This window comes from Eucalyptus grandis, chromosome 6 (assembly GCF_016545825.1).
Source record: "Eucalyptus grandis isolate ANBG69807.140 chromosome 6, ASM1654582v1, whole genome shotgun sequence".
Lineage (NCBI taxonomy): Eukaryota > Viridiplantae > Streptophyta > Magnoliopsida > Myrtales > Myrtaceae > Eucalyptus > Eucalyptus grandis.
This window is the reverse complement of record NC_052617.1, coordinates 48,853,935-48,872,163: the sequence shown is the minus strand read 5'-3', so window position 1 is coordinate 48,872,163 and position 18,229 is coordinate 48,853,935. Positions and strand designations below refer to the sequence as shown.

Here is an 18,229-nt window from a genome sequence, read left to right as displayed (position 1 = left end):
CCCTAAGGACCGCCCGCGCCTCCTATATAAATTGAGCCTCATGCGCGTTCGCAGAGACCCAGAAATTCACAAACACGGCCACGCCTGCGGGAGACGCGAAGCTCTGAACGAAGAGGCGGTCGACGACGACGAATCCCCCTCCATCGGCAAATAAGGTATCGTGCTCTGTTTTCCTCTCTCTCTTCTCCGATCTCCGATCTCCGATCGATTCCGGCGTAGCACCGATCGGTCCGATCGTCGCTTTTGCGTCGTTGGATTCGATCTTGCCGTTGCTGCTGTTGTTCGTCGGTCGGCGGTTGGGGTGCGGTCGATTCAGCTCGTCGGGGGCGATTTGTCCGTTTTCCTTGTTAGATCTGGCGTTTCTTCTTGGGGAATCGAGAGGTTTCTTGACGGTTTTGGATGTGCGTGATGCTTTTCTTCGGTCGCGGGTTTTGGTCAAACCTGGATGGATTGTCGACGATCGAATGGGGACTGTTTTGATTTTAGCTGGATTTGTTGTGTGTGATGATTGCGTGATGGAGTGGATGACTGTTTGTTTCTAGTGGGAATCGAGAGGTTTCTTGACGGTTTTGGATGCGCGATGCTGTCTGTCGGTTGCGGTTTGGTCAAACCTGGATGGATTGTTGACGATCGGTTGGGAACTGATTTGATTTTAGCTTGGTTTGTTGTGTATGATGATCGCCTAATGGAGTGGATGACTGTTGGTTTCTAGTCGGAATCGAGAGGTTTCTTGATGGTTTTGGATGCGTGGTGCTGTTTTTCAGTCGTGGTTTGGTCAAACCTCGATGGATTGTTGACGATCGGTTGGGAACTGATTTGATTTAGCTGGATTTTTTCCTGATGGAGTGGATGAATGTTTGTTTCAAGTGTTTGAGCGGTGGATATTTTCTGATTGATTTTGGTCTCAGTTGGTCTTAGACAGAGTTAAGCCTTGCTGCTTGGGAATATGTGGATCGTGCGTGCTTTGGGCTGACATATCTTGTTGATTTTGCGGTCTGTATGTGTTTGAAGCTGTTGCAGGTCTTATATTGAGTATCGTCTTATTCCATGTTTGTTTTGATTTCCGTGATTGCTTACATATTTGGATATTCAAAGGAATGTGTCTAGCTTTTGTTTTAATGAGTGAATTCACCTATGAGATTTAATCATGCAAACTTTCTCTCATGTTAATGTTTAAGAGAGACTTGCATATGGCCACATTTTTAAGAATACTGACCTGGCTTTTGCAGGAAAGATTGAGTTATTAAAGGCATAAATAGTTTACATTGGACCAAGTTGTTTGCATTTTCTTGAAAAGCTTGCCATTTGTGGAACATGGGGCAGTGAAGAGCCACAAATATTGGTTATTGGCAAGGAGAACTTCATGTTCTGTAAATATTGAAGTATATATGAGAGCATCCTGTCTTTTAGGTTTGATTTGTGGGGGCCCTTCATTCGTTTGCAATGATGGCAAGTGAAATTTGAATAATAGAAGAAGAAACTTCTGGCATGAAGACATGCATTTGTGGAATGGCCATATTAGTTTTACACAGATATGCACCCATCGCTTTTCTTTGATATGAAATTAATAAAGGACGTTGGTACTGCCTGGGTGTGAGATGCTGTGCCTGAACTATGGATGATGCTAGGCATTGAAGCGTGTGAAAAGTAGTACTTGCTGGGCCTGCTGCTTGTTGGTTTACAGCGGAAAAAGGGAGAAAATTGCATGCTGGATATATGACTTGGCTTGAGCTTCTGGAGTCACTATCTATCAAACATCTCGGATGTCTATTATTGTTTTAACTGCTTTTGTTGGTTTTTTTTTTTTTTTTGGGTCTTGAAATTGCTTCTTTTGTATCTGTCTCAACAATTAGTCATTTCAAGAAAATTTCAGATACTTCACTTTATGTTCATATGTGTTGTATTTTGTCTCCTAAATTTTGTCTTGTTTTACCTGCATGAAGTTGGTGCAGTCAATCTGCAACGCTTGGCCTGTCAAAGTGGAGGGTCCTCAGTTTGAAGCTTCTTTTATGTCTGAACCGGCATCACTTTTTCTGTCATCACTTGGATTACTTGGGGAGTACTGTCCTACGTCTAGAAAAAAGAACATACATCCATCTGAAATTGTTGGATGCTTGCGTCTTGGAGCCACTGAGAGCTGCAGGAGTGACTTTCTTCTAGGTTGTGGGTTTATGCGACCTTTTACATCTGAAGAGAATTTTGTCATAACAGATAAAGCTGCTGTTACCTTTTGCTCCCTATAATATAGACTCGTGACTTTGTGCCTGCTGCGACAAGATGGCCCTCCAAAACATTGGTGCTTCCAACCGTGATGATGCCTTCTACAGGTATAAGATGCCAAAAATGATAACAAAGATAGAGGGTAGAGGCAATGGAATCAAGACTAATGTGGTCAACATGGTTGAGATTGCAAAGGCACTGGGGAGACCTGCTTCTTACACCACGAAGTATTTCGGTTGTGAGCTTGGCGCTCAATCAAAGTTTGATGAGAAGACGGGAATTTCACTTGTTAATGGAGCCCACGACACTGCAAAGCTCGCCGGCTTACTGGAGAACTTTATTAAGAAGTATGTTCAGTGCTATGGTTGTGGAAATCCTGAGACTGAGATTATCATTACCAAGACCCAGATGATCACACTGAAATGTGCTGCATGTGGATTTTTGTCGGATGTTGATATGAGGGACAAGCTGACAACGTTTATATTGAAAAATCCACCTGAGCAAAAGAAGTCATCAAAAGATAAGAAGGCTATGAGGAGGGCTGAGAAAGAGAGGCTCAAAGAGGGGGAGGCAGCAGATGAGGAGCAAAAGAAATTGAAAAAGGAGGCGGCGAAGAAAAAGGCTTCTGCAACTTCCAAGGATGCTTCAAAAGGTGCATCGACTAAGAAGAAGAACCTGTCTGATGAGGAGCACTCTCCACCAGGCAGCCAGGCTGATGAGAATGATCATCATGCTGTCGCTGATGATGATGACGACGATGATGTGCAGTGGCAAACAGACACATCATTAGAGGCGGCCCGGCAGCGCATCCAGGAGCAGCTGAGTGCAGCTACTGCTGACATGGTCATGCTTTCCACCAATGAGGAGAAATCAAAGTCAACAAAGAAGCTGCCAGAAGAAGCAGCAAAATCAGAAACCAAAGTTAATGGCAATGGCAATGGCACTGTAACTGCTGAGACCGAGGATAGTCTTGTTGACGAGATTAAGGAATTCCTGAAAAAGGGCTCCTCATCTAGCCAGCTAAAATCATTCTTGAAATCTCTCTCTGGGACCCCGAAAGAAATCATGGATGCTTTATTTGAGGCTCTCTTTGATGGTGTTGGGAAGGGGTTTGCAAAGGAAGTCACCAAAAAGAAGAGTTATCTGGTGGCTGCCACTGAGGAGGATGGATCGCAGATGGTACTGCTGCAGGCTATCGAGTCTTTCTGTGGAAAGGCAGGTCAGGAGGTCACGAAGGAGGTAGCGCTGGTTCTGAAGTTCCTGTATGACAATGATGTGCTTGAGGAGGAGTTCATAATGGAGTGGTATCAGAAGGGTCTGGCTGGTGGAAACAAAGCTTCCCCAATTTGGAAGAATGTTAAACCGTTCATTGAGTGGCTTCAGAATGCTGAGTCCGAGTCCGAAGAAGAGTGAAGGTGAACTTGCGCGCACGTTTCAGATGCTGCGACTCCGAAGAAGAGTGAAGGTGAACTTGCGCGCACGTTTCAGATGCTGCGACTCCGAAGAAGAGTGAAGGTGAACTTGCGCGCACGTTTCAGATGCTGCTGGTAGCATCAAAGATACTGTTGACTGATGCTTACGATATTCTGTTTTTGGCTTTTGCTGGTGTAATCGCGTCTCTCTTAGTTTATTATAAGAGGGAGGCAGTGAGGGGGAGGATTTGTTCATCTTCCCCGGCACTACCCTCTTGGTTTGCTTATCGTTTATCTCAGGTTGTTGGATTAAATACCTTCGGAGGTCTATATGTTTGTCGCGGCAGGATCTGTTGGAACCTTGTTATATTGGCTTTAAACTTCAGTTATTGTTCTGAGATTTATCTAAAGTTGCAATGGCTGTCATTGTTTGCGACTTTGTGTGCCTTATTACTAGATGAGTCCGATGATTCTCTTTTGATTGTTTCTTCATGGCTGGGAAAACAAAGTAACCTTCGTTCCCCAAGAGTAATTATAGAATCTATGCTATCAGCTATAATAAGGAACTCTCTCTTGTTTTTGTTTTTTGGTCTTGAGTAATTGTAGATGTGAGGTTAGCAATTCTGATTAAAGGCTCTGTACAACTTTTCAATGAGAGGAGGAAGAGGATGGAGTGCTATTATATGAGGATAAATGAGGCTGGTTGAGAAAGTACATTTAGCTCTTGGAAAATTACACCAATCTCCGTAACAGATAATGTCCTTTATGAATGTCGACGGTATTGAATTAGGAGTGTCTATAGAAGCCGGGAGACCTAAAATGAGACGACGAATTGCAAAAATGAATTTGTTACGATATCAAAGACTTCCTTTTCTTCCTTCTTTCTCAATTAAGTGTCTAAAACCCCGTTTCTTTTTAGTACGGTGTAAGGTTTATAATGTTGGCCTTGTAGTTTGCAGTCGGAAGAATTTCTACTGGCTATGGAATTTCGTTCTGAAACAGTCTATGCCGTCAAATGGAGATGATGAACGAGCTGGGCGCGTTTCCTTCTTACCCAACTTTGATAGTGCCAAGTGCGACTGTTTTCGTCATGGCAATCGGCAAGCTACTCTGTTTTTCAGATGTTGATATTTCCTTCTCCAGAATGATTGTCACAAGTAAATGCTATATGAAATAATAAGCTTTGACTAATCAAACTGAAATAGTAAAATATGAGCATATATGGTTCGGACGGTATCAGTCAAATTGTAGCAAGGCAAGCATAAACTCCGTGTAATTTGGACTGGACAAAGAGACGGAACAGAATATGCACTGAATGAATATTTACACTGATGAGATGGAACTGAAATATGCACAGATCGAATAATCACACCTCCGATGTATCAAGATTGGTAATCTACAAACCGGATGATCTTCAACCATTCTGACCTATTGACACCATCAGAGATTGGTGTGGAATATCAGCATGCCTCCGGCAGACAATTCTGAGGTTCCTCATCCTTGTCAAATACGGTGACCCAAGATTCTTGATTTCCTCCCTCATCCGAGAGTTGCTCAATCTGTCTGTGACAAAGAATAACCAAACGGTTGGTTTGTGCAGAATCAATATGCAAAACTATTGCAGTTTGTGTTCTGTATATTCTCAAGCAGAAAAGTTTTAACAGACAGTGCAGAGCTACTGTGCCATTGGAAACTTTCTATCTGAATTCAACCTATCATGGAAAAATCTAGCATTCGCATGGCATGGAAGAACTAAAAGGTTATCAACAACAGTCTGATTTGGCATTTAGCAACAATCTCTTCACCTGAAGCTCTCATGGCCACCAAAAAGGAACGATTTACACCAAAACACTTCATCATTCTCTGAATGCTATCCGAAAGCTATTCAATTTTACAGTAAACAGCCAGAAGATCTGTATTGGTCTGAAGTTACAAGATCTAAAGCTTGTCAATGAGAGGATAGGAGAAAATATTCCTCACAGAGAGGATGACATGGAAATTGAGATTTCACGCACCATTTTCCTTGACATCCATCGTCATAAGATATTCAGGATGCCAGCATCACTATAAGTCCACCTCATACACAGAGGAGGAAAAAGATTTAAGCTTTCCTATGCCATAGCAACATCTTTGTATTGCCAAAATTGGCAAGTTGTTTGATAAATGTAATATGTGTTCACACTTGGGCATTAGGTATATAACCAGTCATGGAAGCAGGGCAACGTTAGAGTTCGACTTTCTTTCCTGCTAAGTGGCACCTTAAGCCATCTCTTCAACAAGTTAAAGAGACCTTGCGGCAGTGACCTTGGCTAAGACATGAGTCAAGTGTCATGTTGGTATCTGAGATTTATACTTGTATGAGGAATATCATAGCTCATCTACTTTGTGAAATATGGTAACAGATGGGAGATTGTAAGTTTTCTTCAAATGGTGATGAGCTTTACATGTTTGAATTAGATAAAGTGATGGAAATCAACTTTTCAGTCTTCCATTTCTTGGCTGGGTGATTCAAAACAAAAGGAAGACATAGGATCTCAGATGGTTAATGAGGAGCAGGAATGACAGTTTTCTTGATCCTGTAACCAGTTCTGGTTAATGTGGATGTGGAGGAGAATTTTGCCTTTCCAGAAGGAAAAAGGCCAGAAGAAGATGAAGGTGAAGAAGAAAGAGGGTTGCAAACAATGTTTTTCCAGATTTGACTCAGCAGAAACCCTTTGTAAACAGCCATTGGATTTTGGTGCTTTACTTTGAAATCTTGATCCTTTAGTCATTTCCTTTTCTTACTATATTACAGCAGAAACCGTTTTGCTTTTGGTGCCATGAATGAATTTTGCTGAGTAAGGGAGCAGTAATAAAGGCAGGCACCTCTGACATTGTCAAGGACCGTGAACCAATCAGTCATTTTAAGATATATCAACTAGAAGAAATGGTGTATCCTTCACAAATCACATTATGTTCCGACAAAATTTTATTATAGGGCCTCCAGTGTTGCAGCAGGCTATGTAAACCATCAAGTCAGGCAGTTAATTATCCTCTTATTGAATAGAGTTTCTCTCATTCTTTCCTCTTGACAAAATCATGTCTTTGCAGTAACAAGACAGTGAGTCCCAGTCCTGTCAATGGAAGTGTCACCTCTGGACCTCATTGAAGATTATGAACCTATAACATTTAACTCTTACTTCAAAGAAGTTCAACAGCTTCATAATCTACAACCAGGATGATGCATTCATGTAAAATCTTGATTGAACCGATCGACTAGAGCAGGAAACTCTCAAGAGCCCGACATAAGCATAAACAAGACACATAGCAGCCCTCAAATAAGTTCCCTAATTAGCAAAAGCTTTTGCTTCATAAAAACTACAGAAGAAGAGGCTAGTCCCAAACCTCTCATCATGCAATGCGACAGCATCTCACTACCGTACCAGCTTAATACACTGGAAGATCAACGGCTTGACTCACGATACTCACAAGGATCCCCGGCACAACTTCAATCCAAACTTAATATCCCCATCAAAAGTGTCTAAACTATAATTTCAGCACTAAAGCCTCGCAGATGGGGGTGAATTCTTACATAATCCACCCGTCATGGGTATCTTGCATTTTAGACAAGCTACACATAAATCTCACAAAAGGTTGAGCCTTTAAAAGTTTCCTCGTCATTCAGCCAATTGAAACACCAAATCCAAACAAACCCAGATACAAAAACCCACCTCAAGTATACCGAAGAGATAATAAACCAAAACACCTCACAATCCATTCAAAGTCAGATAGCCGCAACGGATGCAAAATTATACCATCCCATTGGAGGTTGCCATGCCTAACCTGGATAAACGATCTCAATTCGGCTTTTTAGAGTCGGATCGTTGGGGATCTCGATCCATGCTACTGTAGAACTTCGAAAGCCGATGGCGGGTCGGAGGTTTCGGCTTGACGGTCTTCTTCCGGAGGCCGAAGATCTCCTGAACCAGAGGGACGTGAACCAGAACTAGCTTCCACGCCAAAACCCATCCTACAGAATCCAAGACCCACAACATCAAAACAAACAAACACCTTACCAGAACAGCACAATTCCCAGAATCATGTACATAAAGACCCACACCATACCGAGAAGAATGAAGGAGAAGACGAAGGAGATGGCGAGAGCCGGACGGAGAAGAAACAGTTGGAGACAATCCCAGTACGAAAGAGGATGCAGCGGGGTCGTCGAGAAGGAAAAAGAAGAAGAAGATGGCGATTCTTCCATGGACGGTGTCGAAGCGATGTCAAGCAGGAAGACTTGGAAACGAGGAGACGACAGACTCTTGCTTGCTTTCAGCTTTGCTTCCGGAAAGAAAGTGGCGGACCGGGTCTGACATGAAGACTCTTCGCAGCATTCGGTTCGGCTTGCGAATCGGACCGGACCGGACTAGGAACCGGCATCTTCAGCCGCCCTTGATGTTCCTTCGTGTGTAAGCTTTCGCCCGGTGCCCATGCGATGGCGTGTACTCCACGTTGCACGATCAATCTTTTATCGAGGATATTGCATTTCACATCAAATTGCGCAGCTGTTGCACTAAAGTCGTGACAAATGACGTGATCGTATGGTTGCGATCGCTATGAAAAAAATATGACAATAATGTTGGTGGAAAATGGATGACAATAATAGTAATGATGTTAAGGATAATATTCGATAATAAAAACGGCGGTGATGGTAATAATAACCAAAGACGGCGACTCGCCATTGGGGCAAGCAAAAGTGATGAATCCAACATGAGATTTCAATTTCAATGCCCATCGAAATCTGCCTCTCAAGATCCCCATAGTCGGGAAAAACCCCTCAAAAGTGAAAAGAATGAAAGCCCACTCACTCCCTTTTATTTTATCAAAGAAAAGGATAGTTAGATGTGATTATGTAATTACTTTCTCTGGGATTACATATATCACTTTTGTTATACATTGTTGGGCGTGAACCATAACTACATAATTTACAATTGCACGAGAATTTAAAAATTGTTAGTTACACCTAGAGTACATAAACTCGGTGCAAAGAGAAAATATCGGTTAAATTTTACTTGTTAAGTTAGTAATAAATTACTCCATTTAATGATCAATAAGTGTCTAGTGAGGCTTACATTTCACATTTTTCATAAATTCCTTTTTCGCTCATTTTATATTTTTTCCATAAACATCCCCACCTGTCTTTCTCCTCCATTACCCTCTTCTCTGTCTCTCTTTAGGGACCGACTCAAGAAGGTAACTTGTCGATCGAGAAGGAGACCAACATTCCTGTCCACTGAAGAAACAAGCTCGTGATCTTCCTCGTCATCAACGGCATCATCATCACCATAACCATGCTTCCTCTATACTCCAAAATACAAAGAACATAACGAATAAAAAAACTCTCTACGGCGGTCAAAATCCAAATCCAAATCGCCTTCTGGTTCTCAAGATACGAGAGCTGTTTATGGAAAAGAGAATGAAATAGCGACGGAGGAGAAGGTGGGGGTATTTTCGGAAAGAGAAAAGGTGGGTAAGAAAGGAATTTCCGAAAAATATAAAATGTGCACCTCACCGGTATCGATTAATGGGATGATTCAACAGCTCGTCCACTTGGCAAGCAAGGTATAATTTAATAATATTTTTTTTTCCCGGTGCGAACAATAGCGGCGTGCCGGTAATACCCCCGCACATACGTTTCGCGACGTTCGAGGTAAACGCGTGTACCTGGACGCCCTTCGTGTCGACGTTGTTCCCCGGGCACCCCTCCCCAAGCGCTCAACCGCCAGTCCGCTCCCGCCACGCGTCCCACGACCGGGACCAAACCAACGCTACCGCCTGTACCCGGTCTCGCCCATCGCCCGCAATCGCGTCCGCGTTCATCCCCCACCTTCCTTCCTTCCTCATCAGCCGGTCTTCGTCAAAAACGCCCCCATCCATCGTTCTCTGCCCACCCCCCATGCATCCTTCAATTTCTAAATTCGCAGAAGAAGAATAAAAATCCCGTCTTTACATGGAAGCAGGCCCCGCCGCCGCCGCTAGCCCATCGAATCGCCGGCCGAGGCTTCGCTACTTCCGCTGCGCCTCCTTCCGGAACTGCTGTCGATGCTTCTGTTGTTGCTACACCTACCCATAAAGCGTCTCGCCGCCGTTTCGTCTTCCCCCCAATTTTCTCTCCCCGATCGTCGTCGTCGTCGAAGACCGGCGGAATTCCTCGCGATTCCTTTGGGGGGGTGTGTTGATTTTCGTTTCGGATGGATATCTCCGACTGTCAGTCCGGCCTCTCGCTCGCGTTCAGCTCTCGCTCCTCGACGCCGGCCCCTCTCTTGAGCCCTAGCGACGCCGTTTCGAACCATCGCGGCTCGGCGAGCTCGCTCCCGCTGCAGCTGCTCGAGCCGAAGCATGACCGCTCGAGGGAGAGCGACGAGGAGGGATTGAGCGAGGAGGAGGAGGACGAGGTGGAGGAGGAGGAGGAGGAGGAGGAGGATGAGGAGGAGTTTAGGATTTTGGGGCACTCGATGTGCTTGAAGAGGCAGAGGGACGGGCAGCTGTTGCCGAATTCGAACGCTGCCAAGCGGGTTGCGGTCGAGCAGGGGGTCGAGGGCCGGCGCGCCGCCGTGAAAGCGTGGGGGACCCAGCCTCTGTCTGCGGCGGACCCGGAGATTCACGAGATCATGGAGAAGGAAAAGCAGAGGCAGTTTAAAGGTATCGAATTGATTGCTTCCGAGAATTTCGTGTGTAGGGCGGTAATGGAAGCGCTAGGCAGCCATTTGACTAATAAGTATTCGGAGGGGATGCCCGGTTCTAGAAATTACACGGGCAATGCGTATATTGATCAAATTGAGTTCCTCTGCTTTAAGCGTGCATTGGAGGCGTTCCATTTAGATTCGGATAAATGGGGCGTGAATGTGCAGTGTTATTCGTGTACCTCCGCCAACTTCGCTGTGTACACTGGTCTTTTGCTTCCGGGGGATCGGATAATGGGTTTGGACTCGCCTTCTGGTGGCCACCTGAGTCACGGTTATTATGCGCCGAGTGGGAAGAAGGTCTCTGCTGCTTCCATATTCTTCGAGAGCCTTCCTTACAAAGTCAATCCACAAACGGGGTTGGTCGATTATGATAAGCTGGAAGAGAAGGCTCTCGATTACAGACCAAAGATACTGATCTGTGGTGGGAGTTCGTACCCTCGAGAGTGGGATTATGCAAGGTTTAGGCACATAGCAGATAAGTGTGGGTCCATTTTGATGTGTGATATGGCGCACATCAGTGGTCTCGTGGCAGCAAAGGTTAGACCCTGCAATCTTTATGAGGTTTTCTTTTACTTGGAATTGAATATGGCGGATGTAACTTCTCCTTGATGTAACCCGTGATTTTTTGTGTCATCTGAATTGATTTATGAGGGATTGGTCGGATTGTGAACATAACTAACACTATCACTCTACATGCTTGTTTTATGATCCTTATGTTTTTCTTATGCCTTAATTTTAGTTGTTTGCTTTTAATATGTGTGCATTATATTTTTCCTAAGTAAGTCCTTAATTTGAGTTCAATTGCATTCATATAGACCCTTGTTTACATGTATGCGCATAGACAGGCATGTCAAGTTCAACGAATTATTCGTGCCATATACCTGCAGTTTATGTGGTTGCAAGTCACAACCTCTCAAGTCCTGGGTCCGTTTAAATTGTTCTGTAAGCAGTGGAATAAGACAAGCTTGATCTTTTAATGAGGTACTTGGAGATGGTGCTGCTTTTTCCTTTTCTTTTTGTTGGAATCTTCTGTTTGCAGTGGTTAAATAAACTCTTTTGTCCATACAATTAACCTTGCTAAAATTCCTGTGATTCTTAATACGTCTCCACATACAATGCCTTCTGTTTTGTTGCGAGTCGACAGTAACAAAGAGCTGCATGCTCTGAATAATGTAATGTTTTCCAACTTCTAAGTCTCCATTTTCTGATTCTCATGATGGTCATTGTCATTTGCAGGAATGTGCAAGTCCATTTGATTATTGTGATATTGTCACCTCAACAACTCACAAAAGTCTCAGAGGTCCTAGAGGAGGTATAATCTTTTACAGAAAAGGTGTGAAATCAAGGAAACAAGGCTCGCTGTCTAGTCATGGTCATGATACCACCAATTATGATTTTGAGGAAAGGATAAACTTCTCTGTCTATCCAACAACGCAAGGAGGCCCTCATAATAATCACATCGCCGCTCTTGCCATAGCCTTAAAACAAGTGGCTACCCTCGAGTACAAAGCATATATTCAGCAGGTGAAGAAAAATGCTCAAGCTTTAGCATCTGCATTGTTGAGGAGAAAATGCCGGTTGGTGACTGGAGGCACGGACAATCATTTGTTGGTCTGGGACCTGACTCCTCTTGGTTTATCAGGTAGAGGTCTTACTTTTTTCAGATTTTACAGGGGGCCATGAGTTCATCATCCTGTCATCCCCTTGCATGCGATGAATTTCAAGTTGTCATTTTCTTTGTGAATGTGTGAAACGTCATATATAGTGACTGTATCAGCAGAGGAATACTTTTTTTCGAGTTAGCACTTTGCTGAACGTCCTGGAATGTCATTGAAATGTTAATTAAATTTGATCTTTTCCTTGTCATGTGGGCTTCTTTAATTGAGCTGCTTTTCTGCCATTTTCATCATTTGAGATGTAGGAGAGACCGCAGAGTTCTTTGCTAAATATTTAAGTCGTTTTTTAGGATATATTACTAGCTTTGCTATGTTATTCTTTGAGATGATGAAAACCCCTTTGGAAGTTATTTCAAGGACTTTTCATATTGACAATTGCTGCTACCTATTCTTTCATCTTATTTACTTCAACGTTGTGATAGCTTTAATGGATGGTTAATCAGGCAATTTACATCGCCATTTTTTATGTGAAGCAATCTTTTAGGACCTATCTCTTCCAGCGTTAAATGCTCATGTAATGCAGATGAGTGTTGGAGCTATCTGCATTTTATATAAACCAAGGTTTTACTCACGATATTTGAAATGCGTTTTGCTATTTGACTATGACAAAACCTTGAATAGAACTCATCATGGCTCTTAATTGTCTGGGGACAAGTGGTTACCTGATTGAGCAGTGGGGCTCTCTCAGGTTAATCAGAGAAGGTTACTACTGTTAAAATAGGAGGCACTAATTTATGTATACTTGATGGATTAATTAGTAAGATTAATTGTGCACTCGGCGAGATTTAAGGGATATCTGCAGTTGTCAGACAAGGAAAATGACATGCGAATCTAATCAGAAGAGGTGGTTGTTCAGTGAGCCAATTTCACTTGACTTTTTAGCATCTTTTTTATGTGTAATTTGGAGTTTGTATTTCGAAGAAATAGTGTGATGCACGAGTAGCACCTGGGCATTAAGTAAGATTTGAGAGACATGTCTGAGCTTTTCTAACAAGGAAAATATCAATACTAAGGTCGCCATTTACATGCAAATGCAGACGATAATGCATTTCATGTTTAAGTCTGAAGAAACTTCAGTTTTTGGTATGTCAATATATGGATCAGGTGAAACGATGTTGCGAAGACATCTCTTTGCTTGACATCTTTGTTGTTATGGAAGTTCTAATTGAGCTATTTCTGTAGGCATCTGCAAGTAAAGATCTGATTGAGTGAGTTCTGCTTGTAGAGCAACTTTGTTTTGATGATGTGGAGATGGTGTGCGATAATTTTGCTCATATCATTTGTCTGTGCCTTTATGATGTTTTTGTGCATATCGTTTATCTGTTTCATTGTACATATAAAACTTAGGAACTGAATATCTCTGTTCTGAAGCCATGTTATTGAATTTTGTGCCCTTGTTTCTTCCTTGTACCACTTTTTCTTCCAATTAGATGCTTTTGAATGGAAAAAGTTGCATCCATTAATTTCTTTTTACTAAAATATCTGTTCTTTCAGGAAAGAATTATGAGAAGGTCTGTGAGATGTGCCACATTAGTGTCAACAAAGCTGCTATATTTGGTGAAAATGGTGCAATTTCTCTGGGAGGAGCAAGAATTGGTAAGTTTTTAACCTATCATATAAATTGATGGAGCTTTTATGAGCCAAATTCTGAGTGTGTCCATGTTTTACTACAACTGAAAGTAGAATTACCCTGTGAATTGTTCTCGTCGCTCTTTCAGCTTCACAGCAGCTGCGATATCAAAAGTGATCTCTTAAATCTATTCGTATCTAGGTACTCCTGCCATGACATCGAGAGGATGTATCGAGTCTGATTTCGAGACGATAGCTGATTTTCTCCTTAGGGCGGCTCAGATAGCCATTGGTGTGCGGAGGGAACATGGAAAATCGCAGAGGGATTTCCTCAAGGGTTTTCAGAACAACAAAGACATTGTTGAGCTGCGGAATCGAGTTGAGGCATTTGCTTCCCAATTTGCTATGCCGGGAATTAACAGTTGACTCTAGAAAAGCAGCTGGAGGCATTTGTTGTGGAACTTTTCCGTTCGCCTCCACTTGTGTGCCGTCTAATGCTCTTCCCAATTTTTGGCGTTTTGTTAGTCTGCTGTGCATATTACAGATAATTAGTCTCTATACCATGTGGAAATATCAAACACCGCAGTCTGAGCCTGTTCATTTCTTCACACAAATGATTACTGTTAGGAAGCATCTCTGTTCATTTTGTTTTCTCAACATCTATGTTCTCCACATATTTCTGGAATTGCTGGGTTAATGGTCGAAGTTCTGTTCGTTGTCTTGTCAGCCTAATTCCTGAAACATTTGTATGACTTACAGAGTGAGCTATAGCTATGGCTTTAGCTTGCTTCAAGTTCAATGAGGTTGAGAAAGAACGCAAATTTTGGGGAGATATAATTATGACTATCCCTCAGAATACATAATCAGGTAAAACTTCTCTCGTAAATCTTTGAGGCCTTGATCTGTTAAAGGCGCTCTGTTTTCTATTGCTGAAATTGACCTAGTCATCATTGCCTGAGCTTAAATGAGTGAAATTAAAGAAAAAGGGGAAAGCTCGTACGAGATTCTTGACAGCTGTGGTGGGTGTTTTGGCTTTTACCTTTTTCTTCTGGTTTGCTGATTTGTTTGGAAATCTGAGAGCAAAGCAGGGGTGTTTCTAAAGGATGGGGGGAAATGGAATGATGGCTTTGGTTTGGTGTGGTGGTGGTGTGGCGTGGTGAGAGAGACAGTCACAGACTCAACAGTGACGGTCCCCTTATTATTGTTCTTTTCCCAGTTTCTGCTGCCTAAACGTGATTTTGGCAAAGACCCCAGATTAGGATTTTGGGCACTTCCTTTGTCCTTTGTGCTCTCTCTCTCTCTCTCTCTCTCTCTCTCTTATTTATCTTTCCCTCTACATCCAAACCCACATTATCATCAGCATCATTATTATATTCAAGTGGCTTGTTAAATAAGCAGCAGTCTCTGTTGGGGAGCCCTTGAAGGGAGGCAAGGCACGAATTCCCGGCATGGGACAGAAAAGAAGAAAAAAGCATGCATGACTTACGGTCTAAAGGTCCAACCAGGTCTCGAAACAGCGACCCCCTCTCTCTCCTTTCCCCATCAATTTTTCAACTCTAGCCCTCAAAACCTCCCCATAAGAAGCGGGGCAATAAAGATTTTCAAAGGGGGGGAGAGGAGAGAACCGGACCAGACAAAAAGCTTCCCAAGAGAGAGAGACTCGAAAAGAAAAGAAGCTGCTGTTCTTGTTGCTGCTGCTGCTGCTGCTGGCTGCTGCTTTCTGTGTTCAAAGTCTGATGCGTCGATAATTAAAGGTTCCCACTCATTGCCCGTCCAGGAATCTCCCTGTCCCTTCCCCTGCTGCTGCTGCTGCACAATAACACTTAACACTCCCCCTCCTGTTCTCTCCCCGCTTTTCCTCTCATCTCTTTCTCTCTTTTTGTCCCCTCTCCCTTCCTCTTTCACAGCTATAACAGCTCTATTGACAACTGAAAGAAGCGACACCCTCATGATTAATATGACAGCTGAACCGGGCGAGATCACTCCCTCCCTCGCTCCCCCAATTAAACTATATAAACCGTGAAAAAGATTAATTTGACTTTAATGGTATTCTCCCTACCCCTTCATTGGCCCACTTCTTTACGCCCCGTGTTTCCTGTACATATCTCTCTCTTTCGCGGCCTAACACGTTCTTTAGGTCGCGGCAGTATCCCTAAATTTCTGGTCGCGTTCTCCTCCCACGTTTGACCAATGCCATGCATGCAATTCCCCATTCCACTTCTCTCCTCCTCCAACCGGACTTCTTTATACATACAAATCTCCTCCAACACACGACTTTCAACTTTCGGGTCGAACCCTCTTAATAACATAATATTCAAAACTAAGCCAGCGAACACGGCACGAACCAGAAAATATGATATTATATATACAGAGAAATGGAGTAGCCAACTTAAAAAAGAAGATGAACCCGGGACAATAACGAACTGAAATTCAAAAAGAAAAAAGAAAAAGGAAATTGATTAAAACAAGAAAATAAGAAAAGAAAGAGAGAACGAGAGTGGAAAGTATTGCAACTTACAAAGGTTAAAAAAGAAAATAAAAATAGGTACATCCACCCTCCACTAGCAGGCTCTACTTCTGTAATTTTTTTTTTTTGCGCCCCATTTTCACCACCAGATTCAAAAATGTTCATACCCTCCTTTTTCCTCCTCCTCCTCCTCCTCCTCCTCTAAATATCTAATAACAATAACCGCTAATAACAGTAATAAAACCGACATTCCCCCCAGAAAATTAAAAAGAAAAAACCCATTTCCGGCGGAAAAATTTCATCATCTGTGGCTGCAGAAATCCAAGAGCTTCTTCCTCCCTTCCACGATCTCATCAAAGAAATCGTCCAGCTGGCCGACCACCCCTTCCACTCCGTCCCTCAACGCCCCCAAGCACCCCGCACCTCCTCCACCCTCTCCCTCATCCCCGCCCCTCCGCCGCCTCCGCCCTCCGCCGCCGCCGCCGCCGCCGCCCCGCCGCCTTCCAGGCACCCCCTGATCTCCTCCATCCCCGCCCTCGCCCTCCTGTACTCCTCCACCATTATCATCGCCCTCCTCCCGCTCCCCCTCCGGTTCATCTCCTCCCCTATCCTCTGCTCCAGCCGCGCCGCCGATATCATTATCCCCGACCCGAACAGTGTGCACGGCCGCTCGTACTCCCCCCCGCCGCCGCCGTAAGGCCGGGCGGAGAAGAAGCTCTGCTCCGGGCAGTGGTAGACTAGGCCCGAGAGGAGGACGGTCAGGAGGAGGGAGCTCACGTTGCGCATCGCGTAGAGGACGCCGCGGAACCCGTTGAACCCGTTGAGCCGGGGCTCCACGGCGGCGGCAGCGGCGCAGTCGTCGAACCGCAGCCGGGACAGCTGCCCCATCCGGGCCTCCACCAGCGCCCTGTTCTCCTCCTCCAGCCCCGCCGCCTCCCGCCCGCACGCCGCGATCGCCCGCGCCAGCTGTTCAATCGATCCACCAATCGGAGCCATGTTAGTCAGATTGAAGCGGCAATGATCACGACGATCCTCCGTCGATCAGGGTCCCGCGCGATCCGTAGACGATCAGAGCGCCTTCGTGCTCTGTCGCCGGCGCGGAATTGCGCGGGATCAGCGTCCGCACGGAGGAACCGCCGGAAACAGGGACGGACGCGGTCGCGGGAACATAATTCGGGAAATCTCGGGGTGTCGGGAAATTACCTGGCGGGAGAGCTGGGGGGAGAGGTGGCGGTGGAGGTCGAGGGAGGCGACGATGTCGAGGGCGGAGGAGTAGAAGGACTCGAGGGCGGAGACGCCGGACTTGAGGAGGTGGCAGGCGTCCCAGAGCTTGGAGCTCTCGTCCATGTACTCGTCGAGCCACTTGTCGCCGACGGGGAGGTGGAGCTTCTGCACGAGGAGGGTGAGGCCGGAGTGGAACGAGCGGAGCAGGGCCAGGGCCCTCTGCAGGAACTGGATCGACACGGCCCCCACCGCCGCCGCCGCCGCCGCCGCCGCCGCCGCCGCCGTTCGAGGAGGCGAGGTAGCTGCGCTCGAGGTCGTCGATCCCCCGGGTGAGGAACGTGTAGAAGCCGTTGACGGAGCTCGTGGAGGAAGGATCCATTCGACAGGGAAAGAGGTAAAGGCTACGACTTTGGGGTGTTGAATTGAAAGCGAAAAGAGGGTCGAGAGAGAGAGGGAGTGAAAAGATGAAGAGGAGGATGGGTATTTAAATTTGCTTTGGTTTGAGACTTTAAGAGAGAGAGAGAGAGAGAGAGAGAGAGAAGAAGAAGAGGAGGAGGAAAAAGCTTGAGACTTTAGAAGGGAGGAAGTGAATATCTTTGGAAAGCTCAAACACCCATTTCACACACACACACACACACAAAGTACAGCAGAGAAACAGAGAGAGAGAGAGAGAGAGAGAGAGAGGGAGTTTGTAAGGATTGAAAGGGATGGTTGGGGGCAATGATGGGTGTTTCCCATGGAGGGGAAAGGATGATTCCTAATATTATGCCCATTTTCCCACCCTTTGTTTATTGGGCAGAAAGCATAGAAACGAAAGAATGCCTCGAAGAAATCCGAGCCTTTGGAAGAGAAGGGCGCACCCCCCAAAAGAGGATCAAAGAAAAGGAAACAATTTTGGGAATCGATTTTCGTTTGAAAAATTCCCAATTGCAAATA

General features: G+C 44.7%; 4 protein-coding genes across 6 annotated transcripts; 2 read left to right on the top strand and 2 right to left on the bottom strand.

Moving 5' to 3' along the window:
• LOC104450459 (probable eukaryotic translation initiation factor 5-1) lies at nt 1–4,068 on the top strand. Of its 2 annotated transcripts, none has more exons than XM_039315918.1 (3): nt 1–155; nt 1,944–3,635; nt 3,736–4,068. In XM_039315918.1, the coding sequence occupies exon 2, from the start codon at nt 2,278–2,280 to the stop codon at nt 3,631–3,633; it is 1,356 nt and encodes a 451-aa protein (XP_039171852.1). In that variant the 5' UTR covers nt 1–155; nt 1,944–2,277; the 3' UTR covers nt 3,634–3,635; nt 3,736–4,068. The 2 variants fall into 2 exon arrangements, with proteins under 2 accessions (XP_039171852.1, XP_039171853.1); XM_039315919.1 differs by having other exon boundaries at nt 28–155; nt 1,953–3,635.
• Nucleotides 4,069–4,820: 752 nt separating this feature from the next.
• Nucleotides 4,821–8,023, bottom strand: LOC120294914. Of its 2 annotated transcripts, none has more exons than XM_039315921.1 (3): nt 7,737–8,023; nt 7,455–7,641; nt 4,821–5,191 (listed from the first exon to the last, which is right to left on the bottom strand). In XM_039315921.1, the coding sequence occupies exons 1-2, from the start codon at nt 7,873–7,875 to the stop codon at nt 7,469–7,471; spliced, it is 312 nt and encodes a 103-aa protein (XP_039171855.1). In that variant the 5' UTR covers nt 7,876–8,023; the 3' UTR covers nt 4,821–5,191; nt 7,455–7,468. The 2 variants fall into 2 exon arrangements, with proteins under 2 accessions (XP_039171855.1, XP_039171854.1); XM_039315920.1 differs by having other exon boundaries at nt 4,821–5,195; nt 7,737–7,999.
• Nucleotides 8,024–9,508: 1,485 nt separating this feature from the next.
• Nucleotides 9,509–14,434, top strand: LOC104450457 (serine hydroxymethyltransferase 7). The gene is made up of 4 exons (XM_010065020.3): nt 9,509–10,894; nt 11,594–11,999; nt 13,528–13,629; nt 13,805–14,434. Exons 1-4 carry the CDS (start codon nt 9,863–9,865, stop codon nt 14,026–14,028), a joined length of 1,764 nt encoding a protein of 587 aa, XP_010063322.2. The 5' UTR covers nt 9,509–9,862; the 3' UTR covers nt 14,029–14,434.
• Nucleotides 14,435–15,944: 1,510 nt separating this feature from the next.
• Nucleotides 15,945–18,136, bottom strand: LOC104452178. The gene is made up of 2 exons (XM_039315160.1): nt 17,273–18,136; nt 15,945–17,035 (listed from the first exon to the last, which is right to left on the bottom strand). The coding sequence occupies exons 1-2, from the start codon at nt 17,414–17,416 to the stop codon at nt 16,469–16,471; spliced, it is 711 nt and encodes a 236-aa protein (XP_039171094.1). The 5' UTR covers nt 17,417–18,136; the 3' UTR covers nt 15,945–16,468.
• Between the last annotated feature and the right edge of the window lie 93 nt (nt 18,137–18,229).